Source organism: Amia ocellicauda, chromosome 8 (genome assembly GCF_036373705.1).
Source record: "Amia ocellicauda isolate fAmiCal2 chromosome 8, fAmiCal2.hap1, whole genome shotgun sequence".
Taxonomy (NCBI): Eukaryota; Metazoa; Chordata; class Actinopteri; order Amiiformes; family Amiidae; genus Amia; species Amia ocellicauda.
Window position 1 is genome coordinate 9,994,284 of NC_089857.1, and position 17,500 is coordinate 10,011,783.

A 17,500-nucleotide genomic window follows, 5' to 3' on the forward strand; every position below is an offset into this window, starting at 1 on the left:
ATCTCTTTCACACATAGCTTGAGCACCAAACAATTCGTCAGCTACACTGTACCTTCTACTGCAGGTGATGTAATCTGATACCTCTACAAAGGCCCCAGCTCGGCCAGGCTTGGAATGAGGTGGTCTCGGCTTCTCATGACCTTGTAACTGTAAAAGAAAGTAGTGTGCAGGAGCCAAGACAACAGAATGATTAATAGAAAAGGGTGTCACAATTTTGTGAAAACATTTGAAAGGCAAATGTTGTTTTATAATTGCTGATGACTCCTCAAACTGTCCATACTGTTGTTATTTTTAATATTACATAATTGTACTGCTTCTACTACAATTCATAATACTTACACATCGTACCTTGCAAATTCATTGTAAATACTGTGAGTTTTGCTTTCTGAATTAGATAAGATCTGAAGCCAGAACTGTAGCAGTGCTGTTGAATCTTGATGTTGCCCTGTCACCGTACTGATCTTCTTTGTTTTAAAACTGCATGGTTTGCACAAAAGTCATCAAAGCAATTAATCAATGCAACATCTTAACATCTAAATATGTTGTAACTTTTTTTTCTAATTCTTCACAATCAGCTGAAACATGACCGTTCCCTTCACAGCAGTTAGAGCCCCTGTGGTGTCCAAGCTGCTCTTGGCTTTTACGTTTCCAGCATTCAGTGCTGAGTGACGGCCCTCTTTAAACCCTCTCTTCCCCTCACAGTGCCGAGTTAAATAGTTGCCATGGTGCCTTTGCAATTAGAGGGTTCTAAGGTGACGCAAACCTGGACTTTCCAGCAGACTCTTGCAGAGCTGGCTCAGCCACACGGTTACTCGTTATTGTTGCATTGTGAATTCCAGTATGATTGCTTTCTACTGGACCACTTTGAGGGGGAAATGCATTACAGTCCCCCCTCAGTCAAGATGACAAGATAAGAAACCTTATTCAGCTGAATCCTAGTGTCTTTCTTTGGTTCTCACTCATTTTGACGTTTCACAACTGCCAAGACTGAACTTGTGCAAATTATCCTCTCCAAATAAACTCTGAAAGGCCTTTTAAAGCTTTGATTTTAGACTTTTAAAATCCAATACTATTTCCTGTGGGTTGGAACCAAGATTCAGATTATAATAAGCATAACTTGGCACACATTCGTTAAGACTATTTTATTTTTAACAGGCAAGATGCAACAATCGGGCTTTGCTGCTTTGAAATATTAAGCTTGGTTAAATCTCTCTGCCCAAGCACAGGAGATGGATTGAAACATCAGGCATAGCTAATCAACAGGAATAAGCTAATGTGTGGAGGTGAGGACTAGGCTTTGGATTTATTCCATATATGCAGCATCGAATTTAGGGGGAAGCGTCATCTTGGGCCACATATCTTTCTGAAAGCTCAAGAAAAGGACGTCTTCTCTACAATTTACGATTACCGGCCTATTTGGCAAATGTGAATAATTATTTTTGACCTTAAGTGGTTAAAATTTGTTTTTTTTTGTGTATTTGTTTATTCAATCCAGCCCTCTGTTATTACAGGAGATGCATATTGCCTGGAAGTGCATCTCCCATGGCGGCTCTGTTACTGATGTACAGATGTACTCGTGCTTTGTGCATTCTCTTTGGATTTATTTAACAGTCTTGGGTAGAATTTTCCCACTCCTGAAACAGCCACACTATTTTCTCTCTTGTCAAGGAAGGCCTTTTTGATAGACATCTGTAGTAATGGGTTGTAATTGGGTGTTTTCTGGGAATTCTGTTGGAGAACATCAGGCACTACAATAAATGTGTCTGAGTGAACAAAAGGTTAGTAATCATTCCCACCTTGTGCCTTTCTGCCAAGCAGTTTTCCTCTCATACAGTGAAGCCGTGGACACCTAGTGCACATCATTCTGCCCACTAACTGTCTGCTTTGTCAGGGCTCTATATGCTTTCACACCTAAAAAAAAATTCTGAAATTGAAAAATTAAGTCTGTAAACTTGATGTGTTGTATGCCTGATGCAATGAGAGCCTCTGATAATATGGGCACAGAAGTTTCAGTTTCTTGTTTTGGCATTCTCTGCCAAAAAAGACAACTACAGAAGTTTTTTTTAGTTGTAATCCTATTTTAAAAGGGCTTCCTAATCTCTTCTGTTAAGTATAAATTAATTTGGCAGCTTCACTTGTTTCCCTTTTAGAAAATAAAATCCTAGGAGACATTTTAGCCTTGTTCGAAGACATTTATTAAGCTGATGTGCTGGAGTAGAGAGTTGGAGTTGCAGTCACTTACCGATCTACACAACAGTCCCATCCACCAGAGGATGTTCAGACTTGCATATGCATGATCATCCAATGAAGGTTATCTGTGAATGCAGACTGCAGGGAGGTTTACAGCACACTTTAGGATTAGATGGAAAGATTGACTTGACAAAGACACGCCTAGATCCTGTGACCCCCATTTGCTTTTTATTCATTTTGTTAATTTTACCCGAGGAAAAATCTATATCCATGATCATTGTGTTGTACTGAAACTTGGCTAAAAAGAGGAAAGAAGTGACCGAACTGTGTTTTTACTCCAACCCATTCCTTTTTCTTTCATAAAGAGTGTGTATCTTTTAAAAACACGATCCCTTCTCCTCATGTTTGAAACCCTCATCTCACTAAATAGGAACAACAATTAATAAATATATACAGTTAAACACAATAGCCCTCATAGATGTGAAAGGAACATTCAATTTGTTGATAATAAATTATCAACCTTTAAGTGATTTCAGCTTTTTTTATATTCTCAGTTTGATTATAAAACCAAAATAAATATGCAATTCTCAGTTCAGATTTCTTGTCTAGTGTCTGCCACATATCCCTTTGTCTGCCTAACATTAACCTGCTACTTCACACCCAAAGTATATTGCTATCTTCTCCTATTGTGTCCTTTTCTACCTACAGTAACAGCCTAGTGTTTTATCTGCTTTTCCAGGTGCTTCCTGATAAAAAAAAAAAAAAAAAAAACCTTATCAAAGCTTTTTTTACCCTTTGTCTTGACCCTTCCAGACTCCTTCCTGAAGTAGTGATTTTGTCACATCCATGTTTATCTTGTACTCCTGCTTGATACATGTGCAAGCAGTGTTTAGGGCAAGGACTCACTTGGAATATTTAAATTAAAATGACGGCCTATTGAACTTACCAAATATTGTTCAGGAGAGATGTCAGGAAGATTTTCAACGTGTAGTATTTCCATTGTTCTCTTGATTCATAACTACATATGTTTAGTTTATCTGTAGAACTTTGTCCTCTACCCAATCCATTCTGTAGAGTGGCTTGAATTGTGAATTGTATATTTTTGGGATTAATGGAATTGATTGTGGGAACATGACACAAATGTGACTAACTTTACTGGTTGATGTACAACATACTCTTAGATACCTGTGGTTAAAAGATATTGGAAAATCTCCTCAAACCAGAGGAGCTTTTCCAGATCTGCAGGGACGCACGGACCCGGGGACATGCATGGAAATTGGGCTTCGAGGCATTCAAGACAGAAAACAGGAGATACTTCTTCACACAGAGTTGTCAAAATCTGGAACAAACTCCCCAGCGATGTGGTTGAAGCTGAAAACTTTGGAACATTTAAAAATAGACTACATAGGATCCTTGCATCACTTAGTTATTAATGGACACCAAACGAGCACAATGGGTCGAATGACCTCCTCTCATTTGGAAACTTTATGTTCTTGTATATGAGGACTACATACAATTTCAAACCTAATGTTTCTACATTACTGCCCTGAAAGTATTTGATAATTCTAAAACAAACTTATGCTCCAAAACACATTTCTGATGCCACCACAACCACTGCAGTCTCCTGAGTGCTCTGAAAGTGATGTTATGTGGTGACAGTAGAGTACTGACTGGTATTGACGCCCCCCCTTAAAAGCAGTGTGGGGTACCACTTTAAAGAGTGTGGGTGAAAATCTAAATGGCAAAACTTTAGCCACCTCTGACGGAAATGCAGTGTAGTAATTGTGTTTCTGCTGACCGTAGGCTGTCTTTCTTCAGTAATTTAAAACAACAGCAAAAGTGCTGATGTGGTACTGGTCTACATATTTTCTTTGCTGTGGAGGTTTTTCCATATTGCACATTTTAATTAAAACCTATTTGTTTTACTTTTGGATAAAAGTGGGAGAGCTTATAAAATAACAAAAGAACAAAGTAAGAATTAGAGAGCAGCCCTATTGATCAACAACACTCTGACCTATGATTCTAAGAGTGCATATTTTAAAAATTAAAAATATGTAGTAACCTACCATTTGTTGCAATGTAATGATGCATGTAACCGTCAGTTTTTTTGCTGACATTAAATAATTGCAGTGCATATCTTGCTCTTTTTTCTTATTTTGCTTCAGTGGTCAGTAGGTATGCAGCAGTTACTGAATTAAGTAAAGTACACCAGGCATTTGATGCAAAGCAGTCATTTGTTTAAAGCTGGTTAGACCGAGTGCTCTGCGTTGTAAAAAACAAGACTGCTGTGCAGTAGACGTTCACAGTAATACCTGTCCATTGTGGTATTTATTTATATATTTCACATTTTATATTGTGTTGCTTCAATTGTACAATTCATAAATGACAACCCTACAGTGTAGTGACTGTACAGTTCACTTTTCTTGCTGTTAAAGATTCACTCATGTTAATGTGACAATACAATTCCCAGACAGAAGTGTATGTATTCAGTGGTTAATTCCCTGGTATCCACATTCTCTGGGTGAGCGGAAGTGAGACGTGTTTTCACACACTCAGGGGAGCCCGAGCAGTGCATTCTCAGTCAGTGATGTACACATCCGTCATCGTATTTGTCTGAGACCAGAGAGTTGGCCAGATTCACTTCTAAAGCTAAAACATTGCATTGCATTATTTAAAGTACAAGAATTAAGCTTCGGAAGGAACATTTGTTTTTCAGAATGAAAATGGAACCTTGAACAAAATTGTACAAAACTCTATACTTTTGCACTTCTCAGTAGTTTATTGTACCCAAGTCACAACTATTTTCATGAAGGTTTATATTTTGTGCATTCTGTTATTCATACTATGCCAGGCCTGAAGTCTGTCTGTCTGTAGTGCTGTACACCCACATTTACCAGTTTGTGCCATTTCTTCTGCTCTTACAGTTTCAATTTCTCAGTGGTTCTGTCCTATTTCTATGGCAACTGAATAAACAAAAGTAGAAGATGAAGTCACAGTCTAAACTGCAGAATGATAAATCTCTTGGCCTTCCTGTCATCGTCTTTGAGTGCCTGCGATGCCTGTGTCTGATCCTTTCACAGCAGGCAATTCTTAATTGTTGTCTTCTTCATGCACACAAAGAATCCCTTCAGAAATGTGGCATATTACATCAAGATAAATGTATTTCGGTAGATGGCTGTATGGGTCTGGCATTTTCCATCCCATAGTTACACAGATGTTTTGTGGACGCATTCATTACTTTTGCAAATAGTTTTCCATACTGTATGTATAATACATTCTTTGTGGTTTGATTTAGGTATTACATTATTATTATTATTATTATTATTATTATTATTCAACTCTAAGCTTATTTTATAATCATGTTCCTACTATTTACAATGGTGACACAAGTGTGTAGTCTATGCTGTGTCCAATATATTAACTTTCTCCTTTGATGCCCTTATCTAGGGCTTCTTTTCTTAATTCTTAAGAAATTCTTAATTAATACTCACATTCTTTTGACTTACAATTACCCGTTCATACAGCTGTGTTTTTACTGGAACAATCTAGGTACAATACCTTGCTCAAGGGTACAACAGCGAGGATTGACCCCATGACTCTCCACTTCAGAGTCCAGAGCCCTAACCGCTACTCCACACTGCTAACTAAATAGACTGTTATATTTGATTTTGTTATACAAAGATTCCTGCAGAACTGAAAGATCATGAATTCCTATAATGACTTGGTTCATGTCCTCTGTTGACAGAACCGAAAGGGATACTTGTTCCTTAAAATTTGTCTGGAGGGATTAGAAGCCTGTTAAAATGCCGCAGGAGACTTTGAAACGCTCCAATATAATTTTTGTTAAACTTAAGGTCAAGGAACTAAAGCAGCTATGCAGCAGAAAATGTTTTCATATAACTCCTCATTGACCTTCTGTCTTACTGGAAATACATCTCAGTGTTCTCACCACTGTGTTAATTAGGACCCTTTCAGAACATTATGAGTAAACATTGTTTAATGAGTACTTCAAGTCCCCAGTAATGTCTAACCAAAGAATAGGGAATATAATTTGTCAAAGAACATGACATTGTTTTCTGATAAATTAGTGAGGCTTAATTGTATACAGTTTGATGCACATATTTCTAACTTCAGAACGCTCTAAATTATTCAAGCCCTGGCAATGGCCAATAGGAGACAGTGATTTTGGCCTTTCCCACAGAATAAAAGGACCCTTACCATCTGTCAATTTTTAACTAAAATATCCTAGTAAACCACATTGGACTATATCTGTCCATTTGATCTTACAAGTTTTACGGGAGCTCCAGGACAAAGGGTTGCTGAGTAGCCCCCAAAACAAATGAGGGAAGTGTGGACTCCAGGGATGGATCAAATGGTGACACTATAGGAACGCTGTAACACAATTAAAACTGGAATACCGTAATACCCTTCAGACTTTTGTTACTGGATCTCTGCAGTGCTGAAGTTTAACTAAGGATATTGTGGTTTCCAATTTCATTTATTCAATCCATCATGTCTAAAGGAAAAATGCTTGTATCTTGAATATGAATCAATTAGCCCAATAGATTTGTGACACATGCAGGTCTTCTGCACACGCAGTATTTTGGGATTGTGCCAAATATGTTAGTTGGTATTCTTGGCTTATTAAGGTTGTGCAGAATTATAAAGTTGTAATCCCAACGGTCAGAACATGTAAAATCCCAGTAAGTGAACCTTCTGCAATCCCTGTGGTTGGAGCCGTAGCACAGATTGGAGCTTGAGTTAAAATGCTTCCTTGCAGTATGTGTCACAACTTGCTCTCTGAGGAAAATCAATTTCATATCTAGTTTATAAAGTATTTTCTGGCTGGAAAACTAAACAGGTGTGTAAACATGAAGGCGGCTTGTGGTTATATTAAAGAAGGCTGACCAGAGCCCAAACACAGCCTTCTGCCCTTACACACAGGCATGTGAAGGACTGCATATGTGTAGGTGCCTCAACAATGCTCCCTTGTTTTAAAAACTGAAAGGTCATTGATCATTTTCCAAACCTCATCCGAGCCAGAGTTCTGCTCTAGAATTCCTGCAAGTGATTTGAATGCCAGATCTTTCTAGAGTGTCCTGTAGCTATCGGGGATGTACATTTATTATAAAAAGTTTATGAATTATACATACAAAAACAACCACACAATAAGATTGAACAACAGCCAATAAGGTTATGAATGTAGGATAACTAGGAGACACCTGAAAAAAGATTAAAAAGAAAAAGTGCAAACCTTATTTATTAGTTTATTTATTATCAGATGACCATGGCAGTTTTCACAAGAAACCTTTTCAAAACATTACAAAGTGCAGTAAATGCAATCCGCACAAAATACAACAAGCACACACCCTAGTACAAATGAGCTAACAAGTGCAAACATAATAGAGCTCTGTCCCTAGTATGTACTAAGGGGTGCGATGGGCATAGGAAAAGTTACAGTAAAATGATAAAAGCATGAGTATGAGGGAGCAGAGTTTAATAAAAGTGTGTTGTAAGAGCAAAATGTCTTAACTGTCCTGAAGATTACGTTGCAGGATTACAGGTACAGTTTGAGCAGATATCTTGAGCAAATGGCAGAAGGTGGTCAGGGACTGTGTGGTCCTGACCTCAGTGGATAGTTCACTGCACCATTTAGGGGCGAGGGTGGAAAAGGAGTGGGTTCTGGAGGAAGTTGTGCAGAGAGGGGATACAGAATCTTCTGGCACTGGAGAGGTCTGGAGAAAGTGTAAGGAGAAATTAGATAGCTAGGTGCAGTCTGGTAGAGACAACAGTGGGCAAGAACCAGAGTCTTGGACTGGATTTGAGCTGAGATCATGAGCCAGTGGAGTAGCATGTGTGATTTGAGGCAGAAAGAACACCAGATAAGAAGCCAAGTTCTGTAGTGGGTGGGTAGTAATCCAGGCAGGAGAGAACCAGGGTCTGGACACGGAGCTGAGTCGAGAAGTTAGTGAGGAAGGGTCAAATTCTGCGTAAGTTGCTCAGGAAGTATCGGCAAGTATATATGAGTGGACATGTGGTGCTGCTACTAGTAGGACAGAGTCGGGTCAAGGGTGACTCTAAGATGCTTAGCGGGAAGGACACTGGGAGAGTGTGGTAGATTCCAGAGGAATTGAACAAATGGATCAGAAGAAATCTAACCATGAAAACCAGCTAAGTTTGACCTTGTAAGCTTGGTGGCTATATTGACCAGTGACAAAAAAAAAAAAAAAATCTTGGTAAAAAGAAATCCACACTTTGCTGGTCCTGCAGTGAAACTGCAGAATTTTTCCTGCGAAGCGGCACCTAAACCACACTTATTGGTGCAGGTTCTCATGTCAGGAAAAAAATATGCTTTTTCATCCCTTTGGTAATGTTTTGGCACAGGTTCTAGTAGTCTTACTGCTAGGAGATTCTGGGGATTTCCAGTCCTGTGCCTGCGGAATCACTTCTTGAAACAAAAGTTTGGCCTACCTGTTGTTTGCTGCAGTGGTGCCGATTACCCAACTTCAAGCTTCTTAAAATACTGAGGATATACAAGCCTTTTGTGATAATTCAGATCACTGATCACTGGACCGCCCTTCTCAAAATGCAACAATATGCCTTAAAATAAGCAAGCAGTGTGGATGAAAAGGATCAATAGCAAAGACTAATCGCTGATTAGCCTAATTTTGATGCATTGCACAAGCAGAGGGGTCCTCCACTCTTCCTCAGCTTTACATACTGCCACCTGTTGAAATGATTAAAAAAGTTTTCACATGATAAACTTGTGATTTGTACCCCTGTTTTTGTACACTAATTGTTTTGTCATTATTGTTTGGCATTTGTATGTTTCCATGTGCCTGATATCTCTAAACTTGTGAAGCTGGCAGTTTTTGCTTATCAGACTATTCTGACACTGCCCTACATTGCAGTGTGCAGGGGTCAAGGTGACAGTCATTGCTATACTGTGTTTTTCCATGGAAACTTATGTAAATCTAGTAGGTTTGTTCTGTAACCAGTTCTTCAGTAATCGTATTGTTCACGTTTATTTTAATGAAACAGTTTTGGAACCATAACAGTGTATGTAGCCTGGTCTTCTCTGGAGGTGGGGTTTCATCTCAGAACATGCACTGCTTCTTTTTAAGACACTGAACATTTTTAGCATAGTAGGGGCTAGTTTTTCATTACATACAATTTGGGGTTGAATGTCTTTTCTTGATGTCAGTATTTCCTCTTGGAATATAACCGTATCTAACGTGTCACAAACACTCTTTGCCCATCTTCCCAGACATGCTTATAGGTATCAGTGACTTTATTATTATTATTATTATTATTTTCCTTTGGTATGCTCCCATGATACATACGAAAACCTGTTAGTTGTTCATGTTTCTAAAGATGAAGTGAGTGTCAGTATGAAGTCATTGAAGAAGAATGAGAATCCAGTACCTCCCATAATAATGGTAGTTTACAGTTGTGGACGAGATACATGAGACAGTTCCTGCTCGAGAGTGTCTGTGACCTGACTAAATGTCTTTATGTCCTCAGGTGGATGGAGGCCTGTCTGGAGGAGGAACTACCCGCAACGACTGAGCTGGAGGAAGGTCTGCGAAATGGCGTCTTCCTGGGAAAGCTCGCCAAATTCTTTGCTCCAAAAATGGTGTCTGAGAAGAAGATCTATGACCGAGACCAAGCTCGTTATAAGGTAGCACATTTTCAGTAATACCTGGAGTGATCCACTCATTTCATAAGCTGAGTGCCGAAACTGTGAGATCAATCAATCAATATTTATTTGTATAGCCACTGAGCGCTTTACGGAGTGATTAAAAATACTACAACAAAGTAAATAAATAAACAAACAGATTAAATAGAGTAAACCAACATGAAATAAGCCATTGGGCATGGAGGAGAGAAAAACAAAAACTCCTATGGATGGCAGATTGTTATAGGAGAAAATTAAATCTCTGGGGGCCACAGATTAAGGCCTAGGCTCTTCCATCTTGTGGGGGTCTCTCGCTGGCCCTCTGGGTGGGGGTGCACTGTTAGCCCTCCTTTGTGGGGTGCCTCATCTGCCCTCTGGGGTGGGTTGTGCCTCATTGGGCTTCCAGGGTGGTGGTCAAGGTGCCTTGTTGGGCCCTCAGAGGGGGCTATTTCTAGAAGACAAAACTAAAATTGTGCTTAGATACTGGTCATACAATGCAGGTCTCTCCTCAAGTTAATAATATGACCTGATTAAGTCAAATGCATATTTCTCCCATGGTTTTCTATGTCTGTTCTTGATTTGAAATAAAAGTATTTTCCTACAGTGCAAGTTATAAAAGAATTTGATAAAAGCTTATACAATGTACTTTTCTACCTTTGTGTGTTCTGTTCTGTAGCCATTTGTCAGGAAATTTGCCAAATCGAAACGACCAGAAACTTGGGGAGTGCCAGTCACATATTCGACAATCCAAATTAAAGGAAGATTATAACAATTTCATCATTTATTTTTTTATAGTAGGCTTAACATGCACATGTATATGCACACAATATATGTAAGATGACAAATGTCTATTTAACAATGTTTCATTGCAGCCCTCAATGATGAGTGGAAATTATGCCACACACATTTCCAGCGGTATCTTTGCAGTTTTCGTACTGTGAATGTGAAAGTCGCAGCGCAGAGTTGAAATCTCGGCTCACAACGAAAAGTGGCACAGCCTGGTTTCACTTTTGTGTGTGTAGAGAGATTTAACATTAAATAAAAACACAAAAAAATAACTATCAGTATATTCTGCACATAAAAACCACAAACATCCCCCCCCCTTAAACTACACTAAAAGCACAAGAAAAAAAACATAAGAAAACAATGTTGAGAGAGAGAGAGAGAGAGAGAGAGAGAGAGAGAGAGAGAGAGTGTGTGTGTGTGTGTGTGTCTTTTTGGCATCCTGCATTTATATCCTGTGGTGGCAGCCAGCTTGGTTTTGCAGTGAATCCAGGCAGAATTATTGGAGGGTAATAAACACCTGGTCAGCTCTGAAGCCCCCTCACTGTAAGCTGTCAGACAGGAAGTCCTTTGTTTATTCCCCGCTCCATCACAGACCGCCAGTTTCCTTCAGACCATTTGCAGGGGAGGCAGATGAGCCAACCCCCGTGTTAAACAGCAGATGTATTGACACCAGGATTTTACACAATTTAAAGTGCAACTCAAATCTTCTGAAGTTAAACACAGCCTAGGAAAGTGTCGCAGTTGTGTGGTGCCATGGGAAAGGATGTCTGCAGGCAAATGAAAGGAATGTGCCATAGCATGGGTAAGATCAGTCAAGCCCTCCTGACAGCCTGACGACAAAAGGGCAAATTATCTGAAATATAACTGTGTGTTTTCATCATGACTATTTATTTCTTGGCAGACGCCCTTAAACAGTCCAACTTACATGTTACATGAGCATGAGTGTGGAACTGGGCAATTACACTTCTGAAGATTGTTCTGGTACAAATTACAATTATGCAGAACTTTTGCATTTATTTTTGTCCAAAGGTCAAGTGAACAAAGGATTGAATCAGTATTCCAATACTTTAAATGATGAGGTACCACTCTGAACATATGTGGCTGACAAACAGCCAAAGTATCTTGTGTAAACTTAATTAAGTCAAAATGTAATCTTGCCTGAAACCAGAAACCTTCCCAAACTGAGGTTTAAAGAATGGGCAAAAAAGTGCAGGTTTGAACAAGACATTTCAATAGTTTTTCATAAGGTTCACCGAGTAACAACTCTTTTAGCTTTGGATCTTTTATATATTTATTATTTTTATATATTAGACACATACAGCTCTGGAAAAAAAAAAAAAATTAAGAGACCACTTCAAATGTTTCTTAAATCAGCATCTCTACATGTATGGCAGTTTATAGTATAAAACAAAAATGTTAATTTTACCCAAACACATACCTATAAATAGGAAAACCAAAGAAACTGATAATTTTGCAGTGGTCTCTTAATTTTTCCAGAGCTGTATTTATAGCTAGCTATCTATCAATCAATCAGTCAACCTAGGGGAGTTTCCAAATGGGGGTGTTGAAAACTGAAACCCTGGACAATTTCTACAGGACATTGATTTAAACCATTTATATTTTTGTTTATAGCGATCGGGACTTCATTTTCGACACACAGACAACACTGTACAGTGGCTGAGGGCTATGGAGTCGGTAGGATTTCCAAAGGTGGGGATTCAAACTTTGCAATATGTTTATAGTAATGTGGGTCTTAAATATTGTTTTTGCTTTAACACTTTATGACCTTTTCCCATTAAAAGTATATACATAGTTATGATATCATAATTGGAAAGTTTTTATGTTTTGTTGCCTTCCTGGTGTATGTGCGTGGTGTGCATGCGATTTCTTGAAGTGTTTATTTCAGTTTTAGTTTTGTAATTTCCCATTTATCCGCTCAGTTGCTCTGTGAATCCTAGAGTTCTGATACCTGTCAGTCCTGTTGTCTCAGGGCAGCCTGAGCCCTGTGGAGCCGAGCATAAATGAGCGAAGCAATTTCCACCTGACCCATAGATGTCAACTTCCCCCTTCTCTTCTCCCGCACAGCTTTTGGTCAATTGCATGCTGGGTAGTGAGGTATCCCAATAGTCAGCTGTGACAGTCCGTATTCAAGCCAGCGCTGTCAGGATTATAGACCTCAACCGTTTTCCCGATTTTTATTAATTGCATATTTTAGTTATGAGTGTTCTATCACTGCCTCACAAATAAGTATGTAAGTGCAGTGTATCTTCTACAATGGGGATTTTGTGATTTTGCAATGCAGTGTACTATAATACACTATACAATAACTGTGGTTGTTATAGATGAGTCCCATTTTTTTTCCTCTTTCAGATCTTTTATCCCGAGACAACAGACGTTTATGATCGAAAAAATATGCCTCGGGTGATATATTGTATACATGCATTAAGGTAAGAGAAGACTATCATAGTAAGCTTTTGGACATTTATTTCTATGCCACATCCTTTATAAAAATGCATAAAAATGAATCAATTAATCAAATTTCAGATTTACACTTCTTGTTGCTTGTTAATAGTACACAACATGATGTTTTAAATATTATTCATGTGTAATGCCTCAATTACACATTTTATATTTGTGTAATTGTACACAAAAGTGTAATTTTACAATGTTTGTATATCCATTTAAAGAATTTAGCCAACTTTTACAAAGGTTATCTGGGAATGAAACTATATGTGCATGAATTGTGTTTGAGGTTTTTCACTTCCTAACTATATGTGCTGTTTTTTTCACAGCCAGTATTGTTAATGGTGAACTGCTGGTATATAAGATGAAGTATTGACTGTATTAAAATCAGATTATGATGCTCACACTATAAAGTAATGTGAGTGAGAAAGCAAAAATATGAAACTGCAGAATATACAGGAAAGAGTTAAGGTAATAACTGTTGTTAAACTTCAGATTAAATTTTCTCTTGATTTTCACTTCACTTTTCACTTTTAATTTAACTAATGAATTTTGTATGATCAATGGTGTGCAAATTCACATTTATTTGTACAAAATATAAATTATAAAATATACAGAACTCTTGGCTACAGAAAGTAAACTTGGATAAATACTGCATATTATTAGTATTAATGGTGCATATACATATTTATACCAAGCCTACCGACTGGGTGGTTCCCTTTTTTTGTCTGCTGAGTCATTTCCTGCCAATTTAGCTTTTTGCTATATATTACCGTTAATCTTGTACATTTCTAAAAAATGTAATCAGTGTTTATAAACAAATCTAAATATTTCAAGTTATTTTTTCCCCAAAGAAATACCACTATCTGTATTTTAGCATGCCTTCTGCTAGTTACTTTAAATATTCTTATGAATCTATTTATTTGTATATTTTATGTAGAAGTAGTTCATTATGTAGTGCACATTGACTTTTGTTCTTTCTGATATATCAGGGTTACTTCTGCTACACATGACCCTAACCATGTCCTGCAGTTTTCATGGCATCTATGTTTCTTTTTAATGTAATGTACTTATAATATTTTCCCATGTGGCTGTCCCAACTCCTAAACAGAACACAAGATAGAGAAAAGCAGCATTGATTATACAGCATTGATGCTACACACAGGGCTATGTTTCGCTGCAGTGTAATTAGAAGAATGGAAGAGTGTTAGTACAGACATTTCTCAACTGCATTGTCTCACCATAGGCCAAATGCAAATCCTCAATTACATATTTGTTGTACTAGGCTATTTTGTTTGTAACAATGAATCAATAGATGAGCTATTTTGTTTCCACCAAATGTCAAACAAATATGTGTTTATCATGGTGATGTCTTTCTAAAAACATTACTCTGGAAATGTTTTGTATTGTGATCTCTCTTGTATCGGATGTTTTTGTAGGCTTTAAAACTCCTCCAGAGATCAATAAAACCTGAAGACGCGTATCTGCAATATTGCACGGTTAACATACTGCCCATCTTACCCCAGCCACTTGGTCTTGGGAGCAAATGTGTGCATACACTGGCCTTTTTTAATGCCCAGTGACATTGAAATTGTAATTTTATAATACAGCACTCACTCTGAAAGCTGCCAGGGTTGTAGCAACAGTGCGTTGGCAGGCCTTTAACTGCAGAATAATGCAATTACTCTGAACCAGATGTCCAGCAGAGCTCACCTCTGGTCTACATGTGTTTTTTTTTTTTTTTTTTTTAACCATCTAATGGGCAGCCTGCTGTATTGGGTTTTGTAATGTCTTGATACATTCCATGCGTTTCAGGAGGATGTCATTATTGCATATGCAAATAAGATGTGATGCAATCTTCTAAATGTAAAAAGAGGAATAATATATGTATTTTAATTTCCCATTTATTGATACTGATGTTTTAAATATATGGATTGAAGACATAGGTTGTCATTTTAAACTGAACATCACATGCATATATGAGTCCAAAGGTTTCTCTTGTATTGTTTTTATTATGATTAGTAATAGTAGTAAACCAAAAGTACTGTGCAATTTCAAATATCAGATGTTTCCTCCCACACACAGCATTGTGTTAGAAATATTAAACCAAGTTCCAGTTTGTAGCAACTCTTCTATTATTATATGTATCGGTCTCTCATTCAAAGGTCTCCATACTGAATTTTAGATTTGTGGCTGCTTGGTTTTCTGCTTTGTTGAGCTTAAAACGGTACACTTCCTTCCCCTTCGGCGTAGCTCTCCCTGGCCTCGTGTGTGTGCAGACAAACGTTTCAATGCACCGTTATCCGAAAATAAACTCTGCAAAAAACAAAAAAAACAAAAAAACGGCCACTTGTAGGAATGTAGGAGAGCCATCAAGTGTCACTGAAACTGCAACATCATCAGTGCAATGGTGCCAAACGTGGGGGAAGTTCAAGCAGTCAGATAATATATTTAAGAAATTTGAACGTAATTAAACGCTGCACATTTGGTGATTCACTCTTTGTGGCTCTTGGTTGAGTTTAAGGTTAAGCTATTAAACCTTGACCCTCTACAGCGTCTAAAAGTGATACTAAACTTCAGCAGGTTATTGTTGAATTTCTTTGAAGGTTAAAGGAAATGTTCCATACTGTTAGCCTGTGCTTTTGCAGCTACTAAACACAGGGCACATATAGACAGTGCTTTAATAATTTACACTAGTTAACAAAAGAACTGTATTCACATTAAATATTGATGCAGTTTCCAGTGAGATGTTCCAAATTACATGCAAGGGGTCTGTGTAAAATTGTATGTGGAGGATCAGATTTTTATATTTATTTCTGTGTGAATAAGTAAAGATTGCCCTCTAGTGTCAGCTCAAAAATGTAAGCATGAATGTAAATGGTCTTTCTCAGCTTGGGGAGTGGATGGTTTATATCTGTTGTTTACTGAAGCTTTTTCTGCATAACCTTAACACTTCTGTTGGTTATCTTATACTGTAAACAAACTTTGTCCAAATATGATTCAGGAATCTGAGGTTTTAATCCTTAATTATTATAACTGTTTTCTTAATTTCAGTTTATACCTGTACAAACTGGGAATAGCACCACAGATACAGGACTTGCTAGGCAAAGTCGATTTCACAGGTAAGGAAGGTGTATTGTATTTCCCCTTGTATACTCCATCATATGAGCCAGTTTGATAGTTTGTTGTACAAAGAGAGCATTAGCAGTGAAGTGTACTTGGTGTTCAACAGCAGTTTAGTTAAATGTAGCTTAAAGCCCACACTCTCAAAAAACAACTAGCATAATCTCAGCTGTTACGGGCTCTGTTTTGATTGTACCTTAAGAAGATAGTTTTAAATGTTTTAAAAGCTACAACATTTTGTTCAAAGAACTTTATCAGTAAACTTTATGTAAACTAACATTGTTTATAATAAAAACATAATTTGAAGGTCTCTTCTTGTGTTACTTTCAATGTACCATAGTGTTTGTTCTATGGGGTTTTTGCAAAGAAATTGCAGAAAAATGTAATAGTCCTGAACAAAATTGCACTGCCTAGTGGTAGATCCATGGATTTGCTTACAAACACAAAAAATTGTACTGTAGCCTTATGATACATTTTTTTGTATATGTCCCAAAAATGTGGTGTGCAACAAATTGTATGCTGTTTCCAGTAAAGACACATAAACGCAAGTTGTCAGTGTGAGGAAACTGATGATATTTTCTGTAGTTTTGTAAACTTTTCATTAGTAAATATGAGATAACTAGACTGCTCCCAACTTCCTTCTGCAGAGGAGGAGATCAGCAACATGCGCAAAGAGCTGGAGAAGTATGGAATACAGATGCCTGCCTTCAGCAAGATTGGGGGAATCCTCGCCAATGAGCTATCGGTGGATGAAGCTGCATGTAAATATGTCGTATACCCCAAGATGTACAGGCTGAGGGCCTTCTTCTGGCTGTTCTCCCAGTTTCTTGGTTTTTCAAATCTTAGGTGGTTTTGAAGTTGTGACTTTCACACAATCGACTGGACAGTGACCTCCCACTAGTGTGGATGCAGTGTCGTTTCTACACACAGTTCGGTGTAACTCCTTGGGATCCCAGGCTGATTGTCCAACCTTTTTAATAAAATAATAAAGAAGGATTTAGGCCATGCAGGGGCACCAATGTGAATTTATAAATGGGTGTTATCCTATTCCAACTGGATTTATTGGCTCTCAATATCCTTTTTCTTCCAGTGCATGCTGCGGTCATTGCCATCAATGAAGCGATAGACAAAGGATTTGCAGAGCAGACTCTGAACACCCTGAAGAACCCCAATGCCATGCTGAGGAACACACAGGACAGCCTGGCTCAAGAATACCAGGATAAGCTCAGTCAGACCAAGAAGATCAAACGGGAAAATGCT

The 17,500-nt window shown here is 37.9% G+C and overlaps 1 protein-coding gene across 1 annotated transcript in view; it reads left to right on the plus strand.

Annotated features, from left to right (window-relative positions):
- iqgap2 (IQ motif containing GTPase activating protein 2) overlaps window positions 1-17,500 on the plus strand; it is a 62,693-nt gene that overhangs the window by 15,149 nt on the left and 30,044 nt on the right. The window contains exons 3-8 of the mRNA XM_066711958.1: window positions 9,715-9,871; window positions 12,287-12,364; window positions 13,025-13,101; window positions 16,172-16,239; window positions 16,888-17,001; window positions 17,331-17,500. The exon at window positions 17,331-17,500 is cut by the window's right edge and continues 9 nt beyond it. Of these exons, the coding sequence (XP_066568055.1) occupies window positions 9,715-9,871; window positions 12,287-12,364; window positions 13,025-13,101; window positions 16,172-16,239; window positions 16,888-17,001; window positions 17,331-17,500 (664 nt within the window). The remainder of the gene's footprint in view (window positions 1-9,714; window positions 9,872-12,286; window positions 12,365-13,024; window positions 13,102-16,171; window positions 16,240-16,887; window positions 17,002-17,330) is intronic.